General features: G+C 44.2%; 1 protein-coding gene across 9 annotated transcripts in view; it reads left to right on the forward strand.

Annotated features, from left to right (window-relative positions):
• Positions 1 to 19,483, forward strand: part of SMC6 (structural maintenance of chromosomes 6) — a 100,693-nt gene that overhangs the window by 64,494 nt on the left and 16,716 nt on the right. For 6 of the 9 annotated variants that reach the window (XR_012667549.1, XM_048845567.2, XM_048845566.2 and 3 more), the window contains exons 22-23: positions 2,993 to 3,138; positions 13,584 to 13,709. Coding sequence is in view for 6 of the 9 variants with exons in the window: in XM_048845567.2 (XP_048701524.2) it covers positions 2,993 to 3,138; positions 13,584 to 13,709 (272 nt within the window). In the remaining 3 variants the exon portion in view is untranslated. Of the gene's footprint in view, positions 1 to 2,992; positions 3,139 to 13,583; positions 13,710 to 19,483 lie in introns of those variants that run through there. The other 3 variants (XR_012667550.1, XR_012667551.1, XM_075126400.1) reach the window with 3 other exon arrangements.

The following is a 19,483-nucleotide window of genomic DNA, read 5'->3' on the forward strand; positions in this document are numbered from 1 at the left end:
AAATGTAGAGTTATGTACAATAAAACCCTGCATTCAAAAATAAACAATGTAGAATTTTAGAGCCCATAAGTCCACTCAATCCTACTTTAGCCAATTGCTCAGACAAACAAGTTTGGGTAAAATTTGCAGGAGATAACGCTTCCCGCTTCTTGTTTATAATGTCAACTGAAATTGAGAACAGGTGTTCGCATGGTACTTTTGTAGCTGGTGTTGCAAGGTATTTACATGTCAGATATGCTAAACATTCATATGCCCCTTCATTCTTCGGCCACCATTCCAGAGGACATGCTTCCATGTTGACGATGCGTTATTTATATTTGTGACTGACCTCCTTGGGGGAGAATTATATGTCTCCTGTTCAGTTTTACCTGCATTCTGTCATAAATGTCATGTCATAGCAGTCTCGGATGATGACCCAGCACATGTTCATTTTAAGAACAGTTTCACAGCAGATTTGACAAACGCAAAGAAGGTTCTAATGTGAGATTTCTAAAAATAGCTGCAGCACTCGACCCAAAGTTTAAGAATCTGAAATGCTGTCCAAAATCTGAGAGGGATGAGGTGTGGAGCATGCTTTCAGAAAACTTAAAAGAGCAACACTCAGATACCGGAAACTACAGAACCTGAACCACCAAAATAGAAAATCAGCTTTCTGCTGGTGGCATTTGACTCAGATGATGAAAATGAACCTGCATTGATCCACTCCGCTTTGGATTGTTATTGAGCAGAACCTGTCATCAGCACAGATGCATGTCCTCTGGAATGGTGGTTGAAGCATGAAGGGACATATGAATCATTAGCACATCTGGCATGTAAATATCTTGCAACGCTGGCTACAACAGTGCCACGTGAACGCCTGTTTTCACTTTCAGGTGACATTGTAAACAAAAAGTGGGCAGCATTATCTCCTGCAAATAGTAATCAAACTTGTTTGTCTGAGCGACTGGCTGAAGTATGACAGTGTGCTTGCAGGTTCTAAAATTTTATATTGTTTTATTTTTGAACACAGTTTTTTTGGTACATAATTCTACATTTGTAAGTTCAACTTTCATGGTAAAAAGATTGCACTATAATACTTGTATTAGGTTAAATTAGGTGAATTGAAAAATACTATTTTTTTTTTACAGTGCAAATACTTGTAATCAAAAATAAATATGAAGTGAGCACTGTGCACTTTGTATTCTATGTTGTAATTGAAATCAATATATTTGAAAATGTAAAAAAAATCCAAAAAATATTTAAATAAATGGTATTCTATTATTGTTCAGCAGTGCGATTAATCTCACGATTAATTTTTTTAATCTCTTGACAGCCTTATTTGGGAACCTACAGTTGATGCAGTAGTAGCTCCACCAGTGAAAGACAGTCAAACCTTCATAAGGGGACTTCCTTCCAAAAAGACCCCATACACCATAAGAGGTTGGCTTACGATTGAGACATGTGTTTATATCCTTTTCCAAATCAGGAAATAAACAGCAGTCAAAAGCTTTTCCTTGATGATGGAAATAATGTCCTGAGTAGAGAAGAATTTGCTACTTTTCAAGATAGTTTACATAAAGGGTACAGAAAAGAGAAAGAGAGAGGGTTGTAGTGGTCCTCCTACAGAAGGCACTTTGGACTTGCTAGGTAGCCAAAGACCCCACATTATACTTACACAGAACACCAGACTTCTTGAAGCAGGGACTCCTTCAGTCAGACTGGGAACATCTACAGATAACAAATTGGGCATGAGAAGAGAAGTGTAGTTTAGCATTAACCTCCAGTAAAGTTGATTTCCCAACAAAACTCAGTCAGGGTGTATCATCATTGGTTTAGTCGAATTTACTTTCCTGGTGTGAGGGGAAACGAAAAACTCCTTGGGGCAAAGACTGCCTTTTTGTGCATTCCCCAGCACACTGCGTCCCTGACCTCTAGATGATGATGTCATAGAAATGCAATAATAATCCCAAAGTTCTGATGTGATTTCAGGTACACTAGAGTTTCTTCAGGCGGCTTGGTTGGAGTCCTACAACCAAGCATGATAAAAATGTGGGTACCAGCCATAATGTTTTGTCATCAAGTACTTGGAGTATCAGGTACCATTTTTAATCACAGTGACAAATTAGACAAGTTTGCGGTTGGCCTTGCTAGTCATACTACCTGTGAAAGGCAAGTTTTGGAATTAGTTCCCATGTTCATACAAAAACCACGCTGCCTTTGTCATGAGAAAGATTATGCTTATAGGTCCAAAAACCTTTCAGTTCAAGATAAGTTCCCTTTTCCACAATTTCTGGAAAATAGTTCTCCCACCATTTTGTTCTAACCTGTGGAAGGTGTGTCATAAATGGGCATTCCTCGAGTACGAAAGATCTCTCTCAAACATCTGAAGTACATATGTACCTTTTCATCTCATTCTGTCAAAAATGCCAAGGCCTCACAGTTTCAAGTTTGTTGCAAGGAGAAGGTAAAAATGGGGGGAACTTCCATTTAAATTATTCTGCTATAATAATTCAACTTATTCTTTCCCTCCCTACCTCTGGGATACACTGCTTATTACTTCCCATGAATAATTAAAGAGCAGAGAAGCTTTGCAACTGAATGATCAGTTTCTTACCTGATAATTTTCTTTCTTTTTAGCAGCTTCTCTCTGTATTCCATCCACCCTGGTAGTCTGGTAAATGATCAGAATATAAATTGAAATTTTTCTCTGAAGGGAGACTTAGACATTGACAATTGACAGGTTGCCTTTATACTAATAATTGGTTGCTGGAGTGTTTATACAGCTGTGGAAATTTTTTTGGGTGGCCTGAGATGAAAGACAAAGCTTAGTCCTGGAGCCTCCAGCTACAACACCGGACTGTCTCTGAATTCCACAGGTGGGGAGAGCCCATTAGTAATGAACTCAGAATTTCTCTCTTACTGCTTTTCACCATACAAAATATTAACTATTTAGAGGAAGATACATTATGGTTTATTTGTATAGCGTTTTTTAGCATTTCAAACTTCTCTTTAGGAAAAGATTGCACAGGCCACACAAATCTGCCCGCAACGGATAGAAGTCAACAGAACTGTCAAGAGTCTTGACACAGAAATGAATCGCTTAAGAGACAAGATCAATTCAGAAAGAGATCATCATGGAAACAGAGAAGAAATAATAAAGTAAACAGTGGCTACGTATTTTGGGGTTGGGGGGCAGAATAGTTGCTTCATTGGGACAGTAGATTAGTTTTATTTTAATTATCTCTAAACTTTTTTTAAAAAACAAGTCTGATTAATGGTGACGGGTGCTCTTCTTGAACTAAGGAGTAGTCATAGCCTTAAATATGTTTGGCTGCTCATTGCATTATTTCTGTAGCACCCAAATGTGGTGCTGTGTGCTCCAGAGAAACTGAATAAGACATGGTCCCTACCATAAACAGTTTTCAATTTCTATTTTTATATACAATGTAACAAAAATAGGAAGAGTGGAGTAAGGACCTCTGTCCACCTATGTCTGTTGCTCTGGCATTAGGATGCTGACCACCTCACTTTGCATGACACTGTTTCCAAGGCAGGGTCCATCATACTCATCAAAGTAAGTGGTGCCAGCTGCTGTGGGCATTTGTATTTTTGGAGTTAGAGAATTCATAGATTTAAAGCCAGAAGGACCAGGATGATTATCTAGGTTGGTGTTTCTCAAATATATTTGATTGGCCCCCCCCTTCTTTGTGTCTGTAGTTTGCGCACCGCCGTCCCTCCTCCCCCCTGAGTACATATACCACCACCCAGCTCTGAAGGCAGAGTGAAGATCAGCGGCTGTTGTCTGGGCTCCCAGCTCTGAAGGCAGCGCTGTACCAGCAGCAGCACAGAAGTAAGGGCAACAATATGAAAAGTGATATTTGTCAATATCACTTTTCACAGCGGATTTAGCACTCCATTGCCACCCTTACTTCTACACTACTGCTGCCACCACGGGGCTGATAGCTAGACCCCTGCTGCTTCCAGGTGAGTAGTTTGGAAGGCCTCTGGCTGTTACCTATATCCCCATCTCCTGGGTGTGCATGGCCTTCTGCACATGTCCCAGCCCCTGGGACTGACAGCCAGAGTTCTTAAATAATGGCACACAGCTCGCACTTCCCTTGATGCATTCCCATGCCTCCCTTGTGAGGTTCGTCCCATAGTTTGAGAATCACTGATCTAGTCTGATTTCTTGCACGATACTGAACTTCGCTCTCTAATTCTTAAATCAAGTCCAAAAATTTGTATTGAACTAGAGCTGCCTTTTAGAAAAAAAAATCTAGTCTTGATTTCATAAATTCTAAGGTTAGAAGTTACCATTGTGATCATCTAGTCTGACTGCCTGTATAACACAGGCCATAGGACTTCCCCAAAGTAATTCCTAGAGCATATTATTTTAGAAAAACATCCATATTTTGGGTTTATTTACATTACCCTCCATTAGTTAATCATCAAGCCAATTTTTTTTGCGGGGAGGGGCGGGGGGACAGGGGGAGACACAATGTGGGTTTTCCTTACTAAACATATGAAAAATCTTTGGTCTGAATAGCTATAGGTGAGGCTTTGAATCTACTGTGCTGTGTGTCATAACTCTTATGGTTATCAACTACCATATCAGCTGGTTCGATTATCTTGCCTGGGATTGATGTCAGGCTGACAGGCTTATAACTACCTGGGCCTTCCAGTTTCCCCTTTTTTAAATTGGCATGTTCACTTCCTTCCAGTCTTCTGGAACTTCATGGTCCAAGATTTTTTTGAAATCAGCATTGATGGTACAGTGAGCTCCTCAGCCAGCTTTTTAAAAAATTCTTGGATGCAGGTTATCTTGACTTGCTGATTAAAAATGTCTCAGTTTGGTAACTAATATTCTCCAGAGATACTAGTGGAATGGAGTATTATCACCATGTGGTGAGTCTTCATTATGTGGGGTTTTTTACCCAAATACAAATATATTTGTCGAACACCTTTGCCTTTTGTGCATTGTAACAGATAATTCTACCATTTGCATCTAGCAGTGGACCAGTACCATTTTCAGGATTCTTTTTGTTCCTAGTATAGTTAGGAAAAAAAACAACTCCTTATTGTCCTTAATTTCATTGGCCCTAGATTTCTCCTTGTGTCCCTTGGCTTTCTTTATCAATTATGTACAGTTACTAACTTCTCATTTATAATCATTGCTATCAAGTTCCCCTTTCTTCCATTTGTTATATATTATTTTTTATTTTTTACAGATGCCTTCACTTACCCTCTAAACAAAGTTGTTTTTTAACTAGCACAGCCTTCTTCCTCAGTTGCAGGATTGTTGCTTTTGGGGCATTTAGTAAGGTATTCGTAAATGATTTCCAATTCTCATTCACACTCTTCTGATTAAATTCTTCCTCCCAGCTGGTTTGGCTCACAATTGTTTTCATCTTTCTGAAATTGGTCCTACTAAAGCTCTGTTTGTTTGTCTATCAAATAATGTATGTTACCGGTCTAGACTTTTTTTCTGTTTGTACATTATAAATGTCATCAAGCCATGATTACTTGTACCTAAGTTACCACTAACTTTTAGTTCTGTCATCAGTTCCACTTGATCTGTAGAACAAGGTCTAATATAGAATTCCACTGTGGTGGCTACAGCACTTTTTGAGTTAGGAAATTGTCATCTATACGTTTAGAAATTCTAAGTATATTTTAGTACAGGCAGCATGAGACCTCCAGCATATCATTCATATTGAAGACACCTGTGATCAGAGTTTTTTCCTACACATTGTAGAGAGGCACCCAAGGAAGTCATCCTGTTCTGTGTCATGATTTGGTAGTCTGTAGCACACACCAACTACTACCCCATCTTGTGCTTTATCTGTTAGGGCATTGATCTATAAGTATTCAAGACCATTTTCTTCTGAGTTGTCCATGACTTGGAAAAAATGCCATTTTTGCTGTAGAGTCCTACTCACCCTCCCCTTTTTGCCCATTTACTCCTTCCTAAATAGGTTATGACCATTGATTTTAAGATTCCAGGTGTGCAAATAAACCCACCAGGTTTCAGTAATACCAACTAGATTGAATTTATGCTCCTAAATTAGCAATTCCAATTATTTTTGTTACCATGTCTTTCAGTATTAGTGTGTAGGCAATTCAGTAATTTCTTGTCTTCATGCTCATGTTCCGTGATTAATCAACATCCTGATTTTTGTGCTGATTGCTTATCTCTCCTTCTTTTTATCCTCCCCTTTTGTTATTAGTTTAACCCCTCTTGACTACTCTAGCCAGCCTAGAGTAGTCAGAGATTAGTCTACCCTCTACTGTGGTGAAGACCATGTAAACTATGTAGCTCCCTCTTCCTATAGCTTAGAAGGTGGACAAATCTTCCACAGAACCAACCCCCAATGCCACTTACCTAGCCAGCAATTCACTCCCAGAATCTTCTGCCTCCTGTCTTTCTTTGTGAGACAGGAAGGATTTCAGAGAAGATTTGCTTGGATATTTTTGTTCTTCAGCACATTTCCAAGTTCCCTGAAGTAATCCGCTATCTGCGAGAGATCTCACAACGCAGTGTCAGTAGTGCCAATATGAACCATTACCAATGTATCCTTGCCCATAGATTTCAGAAGTCTATCCAGTCTTAGAGTGACATCTTGTGTCCTGACTCTAGGAAGGCAGCTCAGTGTCCTTTTGTCTGCCTGTTCCTTGCCAAATGTTCTTTTGGTTCTTCTGTGTATTGACTCTGAAGAGTCAGAGCGGTGGAGAATCTGGGTTTGGACTGCTTGCTAATTCTAAACAATCTGTTCCAGACTGACAGATGGTGAGACTTTTTCTTACCTGTAATTTATCTGCTCATAACAGAAAATCTGTTGGTCTGGATTATTTCCCTTCCTTGTAAATTTGAGTTTTATAGAGTTAGAAGCATTTGAAATTTATCTAATGGAGCTTGTAATACCGTTATTGGGGGAGATGTTAGATAGCAAATCTCAACCAGTGAGGTACTGCTGTGTATTGTTGGACACAGTCAATCCAATAGTTCATTCTAGACTAAATAACTTCTTGTTATGAGAACCCAAATGTAGAGGTAAAACTGAAATTGTTGTTCAACCGTCAAGCGTCTCCCACGATACTAATATGTATGGGCTATTCCTCTCACGTCTGCAGTTTGCGGAGGCAGTTCAAAGTGGTAGCACAGCACTGTTCTAACATGTCCCCTTCTCTGGGTAGCCGCCAGATCTTTTTGCTTTATTGCATTAGTCACATGGCTAATTGCTTTGCTCCTGACTCTTCTTTGCCAGGCTTTATTTTTTTTTTTAGTTGAGGGTGAGGGGCAGTAGTAAGCAGCTGTCCTTTGTTGTCATTCTCTTCCTCCCCTGGATTGGGTCTTGAGCAGTGTTATGGTCCCAGCCACGCGGAGCCAGCACTGCAGCACTCCCTGCAAGACTCCTGTCCCTCTTCTCCGCTCCCTCCCGTTGCCCCCTCCCCCCCCAAGGTATGGCAGAGCAGCTGCATCATCACCAAGCTAAATTCAAGCAGTGTTCTATCTGAGACAGCTTTTGCAGGCTCTCTGGAGGGCAAATTGTGCCCTGCCTGTTCTCAGCTAGCCTACTGTTGTAGTGCTAGAGCACAGGGTTATTAATCAGAAAGGCATGCTGCGTCTCTTACTGCCCCAAAAAGCTGCAACTCCAACGCCAAAAAGTCCAATGGGGAGACCCAGACAGAGTGGCGAAAGAGGATTCCAAGAATGAGGAGGACTTCAGTCAGCAAGCCCATGGAGTAAATCCCAGGGCAGCACAGGACTGGAAAGAAGGAGGGGAAAAAAAACTTTTAGGGGCCTCCTGGTCCCCCTGCCTAGGTCCTAAAATGAGTTCTCTATTCCCTGGGGAGAGAAGCAGGGCTTTTATCTAGTTCCCCTTCTTCCTGGTTCAAACCAGAGAACTAGACCCCATCTCCTGAGCAGAGGCAATGGGACCTTAGAGTGGGAGAACAATGAGGAAGGCATATCCAGAGGGCACAAGACTCTGTATTCAGCAAACTGCAAGAGACCATGCTCTGGCCACAGTTGGGCAGCAACATCTACAAAGCAGGACAAAAAAATCTCCAGAGCGCTAAAGAGGGTAAGGAAAGGTACAATGTCCTCTGTCTCAGGCAGCTCCTACTCTGCTGAGGTTCTGTTTCTGAGCAGGACATGGGAAAAATGCAGCCAAGGACTTCACCATGAGATGTTCAGCACCATGTGCAGAAAGGTTGCATCCACGCTCCAGATCCAACCTGAAGAGGAACACTAAGACAAGCCTAAAAACAAATACTTGCCTTCCAAATCCTCACCCTGAGGAAGCAATTCCCCTGTACCCATGCTTTGAGGATGTGATCCGAGAAGGATGGGAAACCTCAGACAAGTGTGAACATACAAACAGGCATGCACCTAAAATACTATAAATGTCAAGGGCCCAAAAAGTGTAATTTTGAAGTTCCAAATGTCAATGCTGCAGTGACATTACTAGCAAAAGATATGGTGATACCATCTGAAGGGGATTTCTTTCCCAAAGATCCAGCCAACAGAAAGGTGGAAGCCAGCCTTGGAAGGGACTTCGAAGCTTCCTTGTCTGCCCTTAGAGCATCCTTGGAAGTTACAATAGTTACAGTATCCTGCCTGAAGAACGGAGACCACTTAGACTTCTGGCTTGCTAATTAAGAAAATTTTCCTAGCAACAGCCTTCATGCCAGGTGCCTTAAGGCAGGTAATGAGATTTTCAGCAAGGGCCATGGAATCCAGGTCAGTAGCCAGATACAGTGTATGGCTTCTTCTGTGGAACAAAACAAACAAATCCCATGTTCATCTAAATTAACAGTCTCTCCTATTTGGGGAAAAATTGGATAAGATAGTGGCAGAAGGTGCTGCCAAATGGAAACAGTCCCTCCCTTCTCTATGCAGTGCTCTGAAGAGTGATTAGAAACCCAGCAAGAGACAGAAATGCTCCTTTAATCCATCCTCACAAAAGTACCAGAGGAAGGACAACAGACATATCAGGGGAAAACCCTGGAACCAGGGCTTGGATGGAAAATCCAGAGGAAGTCCCACTGCCTGTAAGAACCCACTATGACAAGGAACAAATGTGTGCCTGCCCAGATCCTATTTCTCAGAAGAATGGTACATATCAACCACAGGCAAGTGGTAAGAGGGGTAGTGAGTTACAGATAAGTCCTTTGTACTAAAGGCCTCACCCCATCCTTCTATGCCTTCTATGACGAGATAACTGGTTCTCTGGATGAAGGGAAAGCAGTGGACGTGTTGTTCCTTGACTTTAGCAAAGCTTTTGACACTGTCTCCCACAGTATTCTTGCCAGCAAGTTAAAGTAGTATGGGCTAGATAAATGGACTATAAGGTGGATAGAAAGCTGGCTAGATTGTCAGGCTCAACGGGTAGTGATCAATGGCTCCATGTCTAGTTGGCAGCCGGTATCAAGTGGAGTGCCCCAAGGGTCAGTCGTGAGGCCGGTTTTGTTCAATATCTTCATAAATGATCTGGAGGATGGTGTGGATTGCACTCTCAGCAAGTTTGCAGGTGACACTAAACTGGGAGGAGAGGTAGATATGCTGGAGGGTAGGAATAGGATACAGAGGGCCCTAGACAAATTGGAGGATTGGGCCAAAAGAAATCTGATGAGGTTCAACAAGGACAAGTGCAGAGTCCTGCACTTAGGACGGAAGAATCCAATGCACCACCACAGACTAGGGACCGAATGGCTAGGCAGCAGTTCTGCAGAAAAGGACCTAGGGGTTACAGTGGACGAGAAGCTGGATATGAGTCAACAGTGTGCCCTTGTTGCCAAGAAGGCCAATGGCATTTTGGGATGTATAAGTAGGGGCACTGCCAGCAGATCAAGGGACGTGATCGTTCCCCTCTATTCGACACTGGTGAGGCCTCATCTGGAGTCCTATGTCCAGTTTTGGGCCCCACACTACAAGAAGGATGTGGAAAAATTGGGAAGTGTCCAACGGAGGGCAACAAAAATGATTAGGGGACTGGAACCCATGAGCTATGAGGAGAGGCTGAGGAAACTGGGATTGTTTAGTCTACGGAAGAGAAGAATGAGGGGGGATTTGATAGCTGCTTTCAACTATCTGAAAGGGGGTTCCAAAGAGGATGGCTCTAGACTGTTCTCAGTGGTAGCAGATGACAGAACGAGGAGTAATGGTCTGAAGTTGCAGTGGGGGAGATTTAGGTTGGATATTAGGAAAACCTTTTTCACTATGAGGGTGGTGAAACGCTGGAATGCGTTCCCTAGGGAGGTGGTGGAATCTCCTTCCTTCTAAGTTTTTAAGGTCAGGCTTGACAAAGCCCTGGCTGGGATGATTTAGTTGGGGATTGGTCCTGCTTTGAGCAGGGGGTTGGACTAGATGACCTCCTGAGGTCCCTTCCAACCCTGATATTCTATGATTCAGTCCCAGAGAACATCCACAGGGGTCTTCTCATATGCTCTCTAGACCCACAGAAACTGTCAACCAATGCCAGCCTGATGGGGTGGGGAGCACGCGTCTGAGCCACAGAACAACACAAGATGCCTCAGACTCCTGGGAAAGGAACCAGAGAGTCAAACTAGCTCTGCTAAGGTTCTAGAGCTATCTAGAGGATGACCAGTTGGACAGGCCACAGAAGTTTGTACTGTTTCAACAACCAGGAAGAGAAAGGAGTTCAACTCTACATGTAGAAAAAATATCAGTATCGGAATGGGCAGAGAGGACCCTTCCTTCCGTTAGAGCGATACACACAAAAGGAGAACTGAACCAAAAGACAGACTGGCTCAGCAGACAGTCATCAACTTAGAATGGTGCCTAAATCAAAAAGGCTTCACTCTGATCTTGTAGACATTTGGCCTCACTTTAGTCAACCTGTTTGCCAATCACAAGAACCCAAAGCAGGGTTCTTCACCGGAGAAATACTTCACCAGGGAAAGAGATCCAGTGTCCATGGGGACAGATGCTCTTTCACATAGATGTGGCCACAAGGCCTGCTATATTCATTCATGCCCTTTACACATCTAGGAAAGGTGATCCAGGAGATAAAGTGAGAAGGCACAAAGGTGACAATGCCAACTTCGCAACAGCAAAGGAGACCATATTTCTCTGATCTGGTAGAATTGAAATTGGGACCACCATTGCAGCTACTAGTGAGAACAGAGACATCCTTCGCCAAAGCCCATTCCTCCAACCAGACCATCGATACAACTGATAGCCTGGGTATTGAGAGGGAAGCGTTGGTCTATCCTCAAAGTGATCAGAACTCTGCTGTCCTCCAGAGGAGCTTCCACATTGAAGGCTTACTTCACCATCTGGAGCAGGTTTCATGGTGTCAAGAATGCCAAGGATCCTAGTACTCCTGTTGTTCAGGACTTTCTTGAAGAGAAGGGACTTCAGTCCAGCACGGTAGCACTTCAGATGTCAGCCATAAGTAGCATACTATTTGTAGGATCCTCTGTTTCCTTAGTGGATAATCCTCAGGTATCCAGATTCCTCCAAGCAAAACCAGTGTTCCCTAAGTGGGATTTACCCCGGTATTGAAAGCCATAACCACTCACCCTTTTGAACCACTGACATAAATATCTGCCTTCTATCTGTCCATCAAAACCTGTTTTGTGGTGGCCATGATGTATGCCAGACAAGTTTCTGAACTGGTAGCCTATCCATGCAGGAACCCCACTGTGGGTTCCAAGATGACCAGGTGGTGGTAAGAACTCCAGAATTGTTCTTGCCTAAGGTGAATTCATCTTTCCATGCCTCACAAGAGATCATCCTCACTTCATTCGGTCCAAAGCCACAGTACCCGAGTGTAAAGCTGTGGCGTGCTATAGATGTTCGAAGAGCGCTAAAGATCTATGTCAAATGCACAGAATGAACAAGAAGCTTGGGATCCTTGTTTGTCTTCATTCATCTGAAGTGCCAAGGGCTCAGAGTTTCCAAACTATCCCTCGTTAGATGGATCAAGCTCTGTATCTTAGGTATACATGGCATAAGAGGGGCTCCTATTCCAGGTGGAATCAAGGTACATTCTACAAGATCTGTGGCAACCTCATGGGGCAAAAGAGTTGTACTTCCACCATAGAGATCTGCAGGACAGCAACATGGTCTCAGGCTAACACCTTTTAGGCACTATAAAGTGGACTTTCTGTCCTTAGCAGAGGCCTCCTGTGGTGAGATGGTGCTGCAGATGGTGGTCCATTAATAGTATTGTCGTTTAAGCAATCAACAATGCTGTTCCCTGCCCAATTTTGTTTTTCTCTCTCCATCCATCCCTACTTCTGGTCACTGCTGGCTACTTCCTCTGTATATCAGAACTGTGGGAGACACTGGGCTGCAGAATGATAAATTTCTTACTGCTAGCAGAAAGCAGTTATCAAGTATCTCCCACAATTCTGCCCTCCTTGGATGTCTTAATAGCCAAGGGACAAAATTTTATTTTGATAGTTACCTTTGTAGACTGTAACCTGCCGTACGCAATTAACTGCCCGTCACTGAAGTTACTGTTACTAATCACGTTCTATGAGTTTTTACTTTGAAATGACTCATCTGGCAGCAAACCAGAGAAGGGGTCCTGTCTAGCATAAGATGTGCTAAAGCTTTGTACTGGAAACTGAAGACAGGAGGGGAATAGTCCATATATATCAGAATGGAAGGGAAGTAGAAGAGCGGGAAATAGCCCAAACGTATCAGAATTGTGTGAGACACTGCTAGCGGAAAAGAAAGTACAGAAAATGCTCTTTTATCCGGCACTTCACCAGCTGACAAGCTGTATAAACCAACATTTCTGATCTGCACTGAAAGTCTGGTTTATAGTACGGTTGTTCAGAGGCCGGCAGGGGGCTGGGGCATGGGCAGGGTTCAGGGTGCCAGATGGTGGGGGCGCTTACATCAGGTGGCTCCCCGCAAGTGGCTCCCCGCCCTGCTGTTGCTGGCAGAGGCACAGCCAGGCATGCTGCCTCTGTCCCCCACTCCCCGAGCACTGGCTCCATGGCTCCCGTCCCAGCCTGTTGGCCGGGAACCGCTGCCAATGGGAGCTGCGGAGGGGTCGGGGGGAGCGCCTACAGATGGAGGCAGCGTGCCTGCTTGCAGGAGCACCTGGCCACACCTCCACCTGGAGCAGCAGGGATGGAGAGCTGCCAGAGGTGAGCGCGTGCCACCCCCCACGGCACCCCAAGCCCCCTCCCAGACCCAAACTTCCTTCCAGAGCGTGCCTCGCAGCACGCCCCTGCCCCCGCCCCCCTCCAAACTCCTCCCTCTGAGTTAACTGGCATTTTTAATTTACCAGCATCCCCATTCTCCCAGCATGCCAGTTAAAAAGCTTTTACTGTATCAGCTAAGGAATTTACCATTCCTTTTCTCCCCCAACAAAGAACAATCTTTTTTATTAACAATGATTTTCCCTTCCCTGAGAAAATTCAGCTTATGTGCCCACATGATGTTAGTTTTAGAGTGATGGTTTAATAGATTGTAAGCATATGTTTGTTTTTGTTTTCTGAAAAGAGAATGTTGGTTGTCAATATGGTTTTAAATTAAGCATCAGGAGTTTGCTTGGGTCCTAACAGCATCTTTTGAGTTTAACTAGATATTTATGAGAATCTTTTTGCTGATAAAACAGGCAGCTTCTTGACGCAAAGGACAAATATCAGGATGCAGAAGGTAAAGTGAAGAATTTGAAGAAGTTTATTAAATTGTTGGATCAAATAATGACACAGAGATACAAAATGTATCAACAGTTCAGAAGGTGAGTGTGATCTTCATTTTAGTGTTAGTGGTTCAAATACCTGTGATGGGGCAGATTAAAAATATTTGTCATAAAATTCTATTGATTGGGGAAATATAGGTATTTCCCAGGGCCACTCAGAAGAAATTTCTGTATTCAACACATTTAAAATTCCTATGTTAGGCCTCCATGCCATATGTACTTTTTTCAATAATTCTGACTGACCATTATCCTCTTCTTGCCCCTCTTTTAAAAATACTCAAACAAAATTGAAATTGGGAAAGGTATAACATAAAATATTTTAAGAGTTGCAACTAATTGCAGCTAAAAAAATCAAATCTTTGCATCGCTTAATTCCAGGAGAGAGTTCTATGTACTGGATGTTACCAAAAGGCTTTGCTTATATGTTGTTCAACTTGCAAATGGGTTCTTTATTGCTGAGAGTTCAGAAATAAAAATATGCTATTGAATGCGCACCTGGGGTTAGAATATGGCTTCAAAATTAGAAGCTACTGTTTTCTAGCAGCCCTCTCTTCTGTGTGGGATATTGTGGCATTGACTCATTCTTCTTAGAGTGATTGTCCACGTGGATTCCACTTTTTGTGTGCATATGCCCCATGCACGTGAGGTTGGATTCTTTTGGCCTGCAGTGTTGGTTGGGGATGTGCCTGTGCCATAAATGCTTTTGGGCATAAAGGGCAGAACGGGCCCAATCATCCCTCAGTTCCTTCTTACCATCCATGGCAGCAAGAGAGAACCTCTGCAGCGTCCATCTTCTTCTCTGACATGTGCTAGTACAGGGGCAGCTAACCTGTGGCTTCAGAATTTACTATGCGGCTCCTTGTATAGGCACCAACTCCAGGGTGGAGCTACAGGCTCCAACTTTCCAGTGTGCCAGGGGGTGCTCACGGCTCAACTGAGATTTTTGTCAGTAGTGTCTGCAGATCCATGCCTGCGCCAGACACCCTTGTGCTCTGGTATGAGAGTATATAGGGAGGGGACAGACCAGTTCCTTCTCGGACACCTGCAGCTTGAGACGGAGCATTGCTGTGTCGTTGGCTATCTATGCAGCTTGCTACCTCTTTAGCTTAATCTTTTTTCTTTCTTGATACTTACTTTATTATTTTATTTAGAGCAGTCCTCTTCCCCTCTGTTTCAGATCATGACTGGATTCATGGTAGAGTAGGAACTGGAGAGGCAGTCAGTCCACACCCCACATTATATCCGCAGTGCTGAGCATTAGGAATTCCAGGGCAGAGGTACAAACTAATGGACACTACTTGCAAGATATTCCAGTTTCAGGCTCATGGTGTGCGTTCCCACATGTAGAATACAGATAGGGACCACACATCAAAGAACTTAGAGTTAGAAGTAAGTAACCTCAATTTGTTTTATTTATTTATTTATTGCATAACCATGGTTATGCAATTTACATTAATCACTCTGTAGGGATTCCTCAGGAAACCCACTTAACTCTTATGGTCTCAAAATCCAGGCCTGAATGGCACATTTTAATATAATCATTTGAACTCCTTGTACTTCCCAGGTCTCTCATTAGTCACATCTGTATTTAGGTTATTTTTCTGAGATAAATTTTCAGCTAGACTAAACTTGCTCTCCTGTACAGAGATGGTAACAGCATGGGAGAAGCTAAAGCTCCAGGATCTGCCCCTCATGTGAAGCTTTGCTAATTAATGACTGGCACTCCCCATGCCTGCTCTACCTAGGTGAGAGGGACTTATCCCCAAGTGAAGTTCCATATGTCGCTCCTTCTTTAAATGAATTCAGAAAGCTAGAGAAGCATGCCTGAAGTTGTTTCTACAAAAAAGCTCAATGCAAGCCACAGACACAGAAGAATATCATTGCTGGACTACACTCATCTAGTCAGTCTCTCTCCATTAGTGTCCTGATGAGCCAATATTTCACCCCAAGATCTTGGACCAATTCCAAGAGGCCCTAGTCATCCACAGCCGTTCCAGGGTCACTGTTCACTGATGGGCCAAACGGAACGTTGCTCCAGAGAGAATCATAGAATATCAGGGTTGGAAGGGACCTCAGGAGGTCATCTAGTCCAACCCCCTGCTCAAAGCAGTACCAATCCCCAACTAAATCATCCCAGCCAGGGCTTTGTCAAGCCTGACCTTAAAAATTTAGAAGGAAGGAGATTCCACCACCTCCCTAGGTAACGCATTCCAGTGTTTCACCACCCTCCTAGTGAAAAAGTTTTTCCTAATATCCAACCTAAACCTCCCCAACTGCAACTTCAGACCATTACTCCTCGTTCTGTCATCTGCTACCACTGAGAACAGTCTAGATCCATCCTCTTTGGAACCCCCTTTCAGGTAGTTGAAAGCAGCTATCAAATCCCCCTCATTCTTCTCTTCCGCAGACTAAACAATCCCAGTTCCCTCAGCTTCTCCTCATAAGTCATGTGTTCCCGTCCCCTAATCATTTTTGTTGCCCTCTGCTGGACACTTCCCAATTTTTCCATATCCTCCTTGTAGTGTGGGGCCCAAAACTGGACATAGTACTCCAGGTGAGGCCTCACCAATGTCGAATAGGGGGGAACGATCACGTCCCACTGTAACCCCTAGGTCCTTTTTTTGCAGAGCTGCTGCCTAGCCACTCAGTCCTAGTCTGTAGCATGCATGGGATTCTTCCGTCCTAAGTGCAGGACTCTGCACTTGTCCTTGTTGAACCTCATCAGTTTTCTTTTGGCCCAATCTTCTAATTTGTCTAGGTCCCTCTGTATCCTATCCCTACCCTCCAGTGTATCTACCTCTCCTCCCACTTTAGTGTCATCTGCAAACTTGCTGAGAATGCCATCCTTCAGATCATTAATGAAGATATTGAATAAACCTGCCCCAGGACCGACCCTTGGGGCATTCTGCTTGATACCGGCTGCCAACTAGACATGGAGCCATTGATCGCTACCCGTTGAGCCTGACAATCTAGCCAGCTTTCTATCCACCTTATAGTCCATTCGTCCATCCCATACTACTTTAACTTGCTGACAAGAATACTGTGGGAGACCGTGTCAAAAGCTTTGCTAAAGTCAAGGAACAACACGTCCACTGCTTGCCCCTCATCCAAAGAGCCAATTATCTCGTAATAGAAGGCAATTAGATTAGTCAGGCATGACTTGCCCTTGGTGAATCCATGCTGACTTTGCCTGATCACTTTCCTCTTCTCCAAGTGCTTCAGAATTGATTCCTTGAGGACCTGCTCCATGATTTTTCAAGGGACTGAGGTGAGGCTGACTAGCCTGTAGTTCCCAGGATCCTCCTCCTTCCCTTTTTTACAGATGGGCACTACATTAGCCTTTTTCCAGTTGTCCGGGACTCCCCCTCTCGCCATGAGTTTTCAAAGATAATGGCCAATGGCTCTGCAATCACATCCGCCAACTCCTTTAGCACTCTCGGATGCAGCGCATCCAGCCCCATGGACTTGTGCTCGTCCAGCTTTTCTAAATAGTCCCAAACCACTTCTTTCTCCACAGAGGGCTGGTCACCTCCTCCCCATGCTGTGCTGCCCAGTGCAGTAGTCTGGGAGCTGACCTTGTTCGTGAAGACAGAGGCAAAAAAAGCATTGAGTACATTAGCTTTTTCCAAATCCTCTGTCACTAGGTTGCCTCCCTCATTCAGTAAGGGGCTCACATTTTCCTTGCCTTTCTTCTTGTTGTTAACATACCTGAAGAAACCCTTCTTGTTATTCTTAACACGTCTTGCTAGCTGCACCTCCAGGTGTGATTTGGCCTTCCTGATTTCTCTCCTGCATGCCTGAGCAACATTTTTATACTTCTCCCTGATCATTTGTCCAATCTTCCACTTCTTGTAAGCTTCTTTTTTGTGTTTAATATCAGCAAGGATTTCACTGTTTAGCCAAGCTGGTCGCCTGCCATATTTACTATTCTTTCTACACATCGGGATGGTTTGTCCCTGTAATCTCAATAAAGGTTCTTTAAAATACAGCCAGCTCTCCTGGACTCCTTTTCCTCTTATGTTGTTCTCCCAGGGGATCCTGCTCATCAGTTTCCTGAGGTTGTCAAAGTCTGCTTTTCTGAAGTCCAGGGTCTGTATTCTGCTGCTTTCCTTTCTTCCCTGTGTCAGAATCCTTAACTTGACCATCTCATGGTCCCTGCCTCCCAGGTTCCCATCCACTTTTGCTTCCCCTACTAATTCTTCCTGGTTTGTGAGCAGCAGGTCAAGAAGAGCTCTGCCCCTGGTTGGTTCCTCCAGCACTTGCACCAGGAAATTGTCCCGTACACTTTCCAAAAAGTTCCTGGATTGTCTGTGCACTGCTGTATTGCTCTCCCAGCAGATATCAGGGTGATTGAAGTCTCCCATGAGAACCGGGGCCTGTGATCTAGTAACTTCCATTAGTTGCTGAAAGAAAGCCTCGTCCACCTCATGCCCCTGGTCCGGTGGTTTATAGCAGACTCCCACCACGACATCACCCTTGTTGCTCACACTTCTAAACTTAATCCAGAGACACTCAGGTTTGTCTGCAGTTTCATACCGGAGCTCTGAGCAGTCCTACTGCTCTCTTACATACAGTGCAACTCTCCCACCTTTTCTGCCCTGCCTGTCCTCCCTGAACAGTTTTATATCCATCCATGACAGTACTCCAGTCATGTGAGTTATCCCACCAAGTCTCTTATTCCAACCACATCATAATTCCTTGACTGTGCCAGGACTTCCAGTTCTCCCTGCTTGTTTCCCAGGCTTCTTGCATTTGTGTATAGGCACTTGAGATAACTCGCTGATCATCTCTCTTTCTCAGTATGAGGCAGGAGCTCTCCTGTCTCACGCTCTCCTGCTCGTGCTTCCTCCCGGTATCCCACATCCCCACTTACCTCAGGGCTTTGGTCTCCTTCCCCCTTTAAACCTAGTTTAAAGCCCTCCTCGATAGGTTAGCCAGCTTGCTTGCAAAGATGCTCTTCCCAGTCTTCGTTAGGTGGAGCCCATCTCTGCCTAGCATGCCTCCTTCTTGGAACACCATCCCATGGTCAAAGAATCCAAAGCCTTCTCTCCGACACCACCTGCGTAGCCATTCGTTGACTTCCACGATTCAACGGTCTCTACCCAGGCCTTTTCCTTCCACGGGGAGGATGGACGAGAACACCACTTGTGCTTCAAACTCGTTTATCCTTCTTCCCAGAGCCACGTAGTCTGCAGTGATCCGCTCAAGGTCATTCTTGGCAGTATTATTGGTGCCCACATGGAGAAGCAGGAAGGGGTAGCGATCCGAGGGCTTGATGAGTCTCGGCAGTCTCTCTGTCACATCGTCAATCCTAACTCCTGGCAAGCAGTAGACTTCTCGGTTTTCCCAGTTGGGACGGCAGATAGATGACTCAGTCCCCGACCACCACCACCCACCTCTTTCTCTTGGGAGCGGTGGTCGTGGAACCCCCATCCCTAGGACAGTGCATCTCATGCCTTCCAATTGGCGGAGTCTCCTTCTGTTCCCTTCCCTCAGATGTATCATCTAGTCCATTCTCCGCATTAGTACCTGTGGAGAGAACATGAAAACGGTTGCTTACCTGTATCTGCATTGCTGGTACATGGATGCTCCCCTTTCTTCTTCTGGAGGTCACATGCTGCCAAATTTCTTCACCGTCCTCCTGTCCCCGCTGCGCAGCCTGCTCTGAATCTTCAGTATGTTGTGTCCGTAGAAGCATGTCCTGACGTCTGCCAGGAAATCTTCAGTTTCTCTTATGCAATGCAGGGTTGATACTTGTTTCTCCAGATCTTGAACCTTCTCTTCCAATATGGAGAAGTGGAGCAAGTGCATAT

The sequence above is a fragment of the Caretta caretta genome, chromosome 3 (assembly GCF_965140235.1).
Source record: "Caretta caretta isolate rCarCar2 chromosome 3, rCarCar1.hap1, whole genome shotgun sequence".
Classification (NCBI taxonomy): Eukaryota; Metazoa; Chordata; order Testudines; family Cheloniidae; genus Caretta; species Caretta caretta.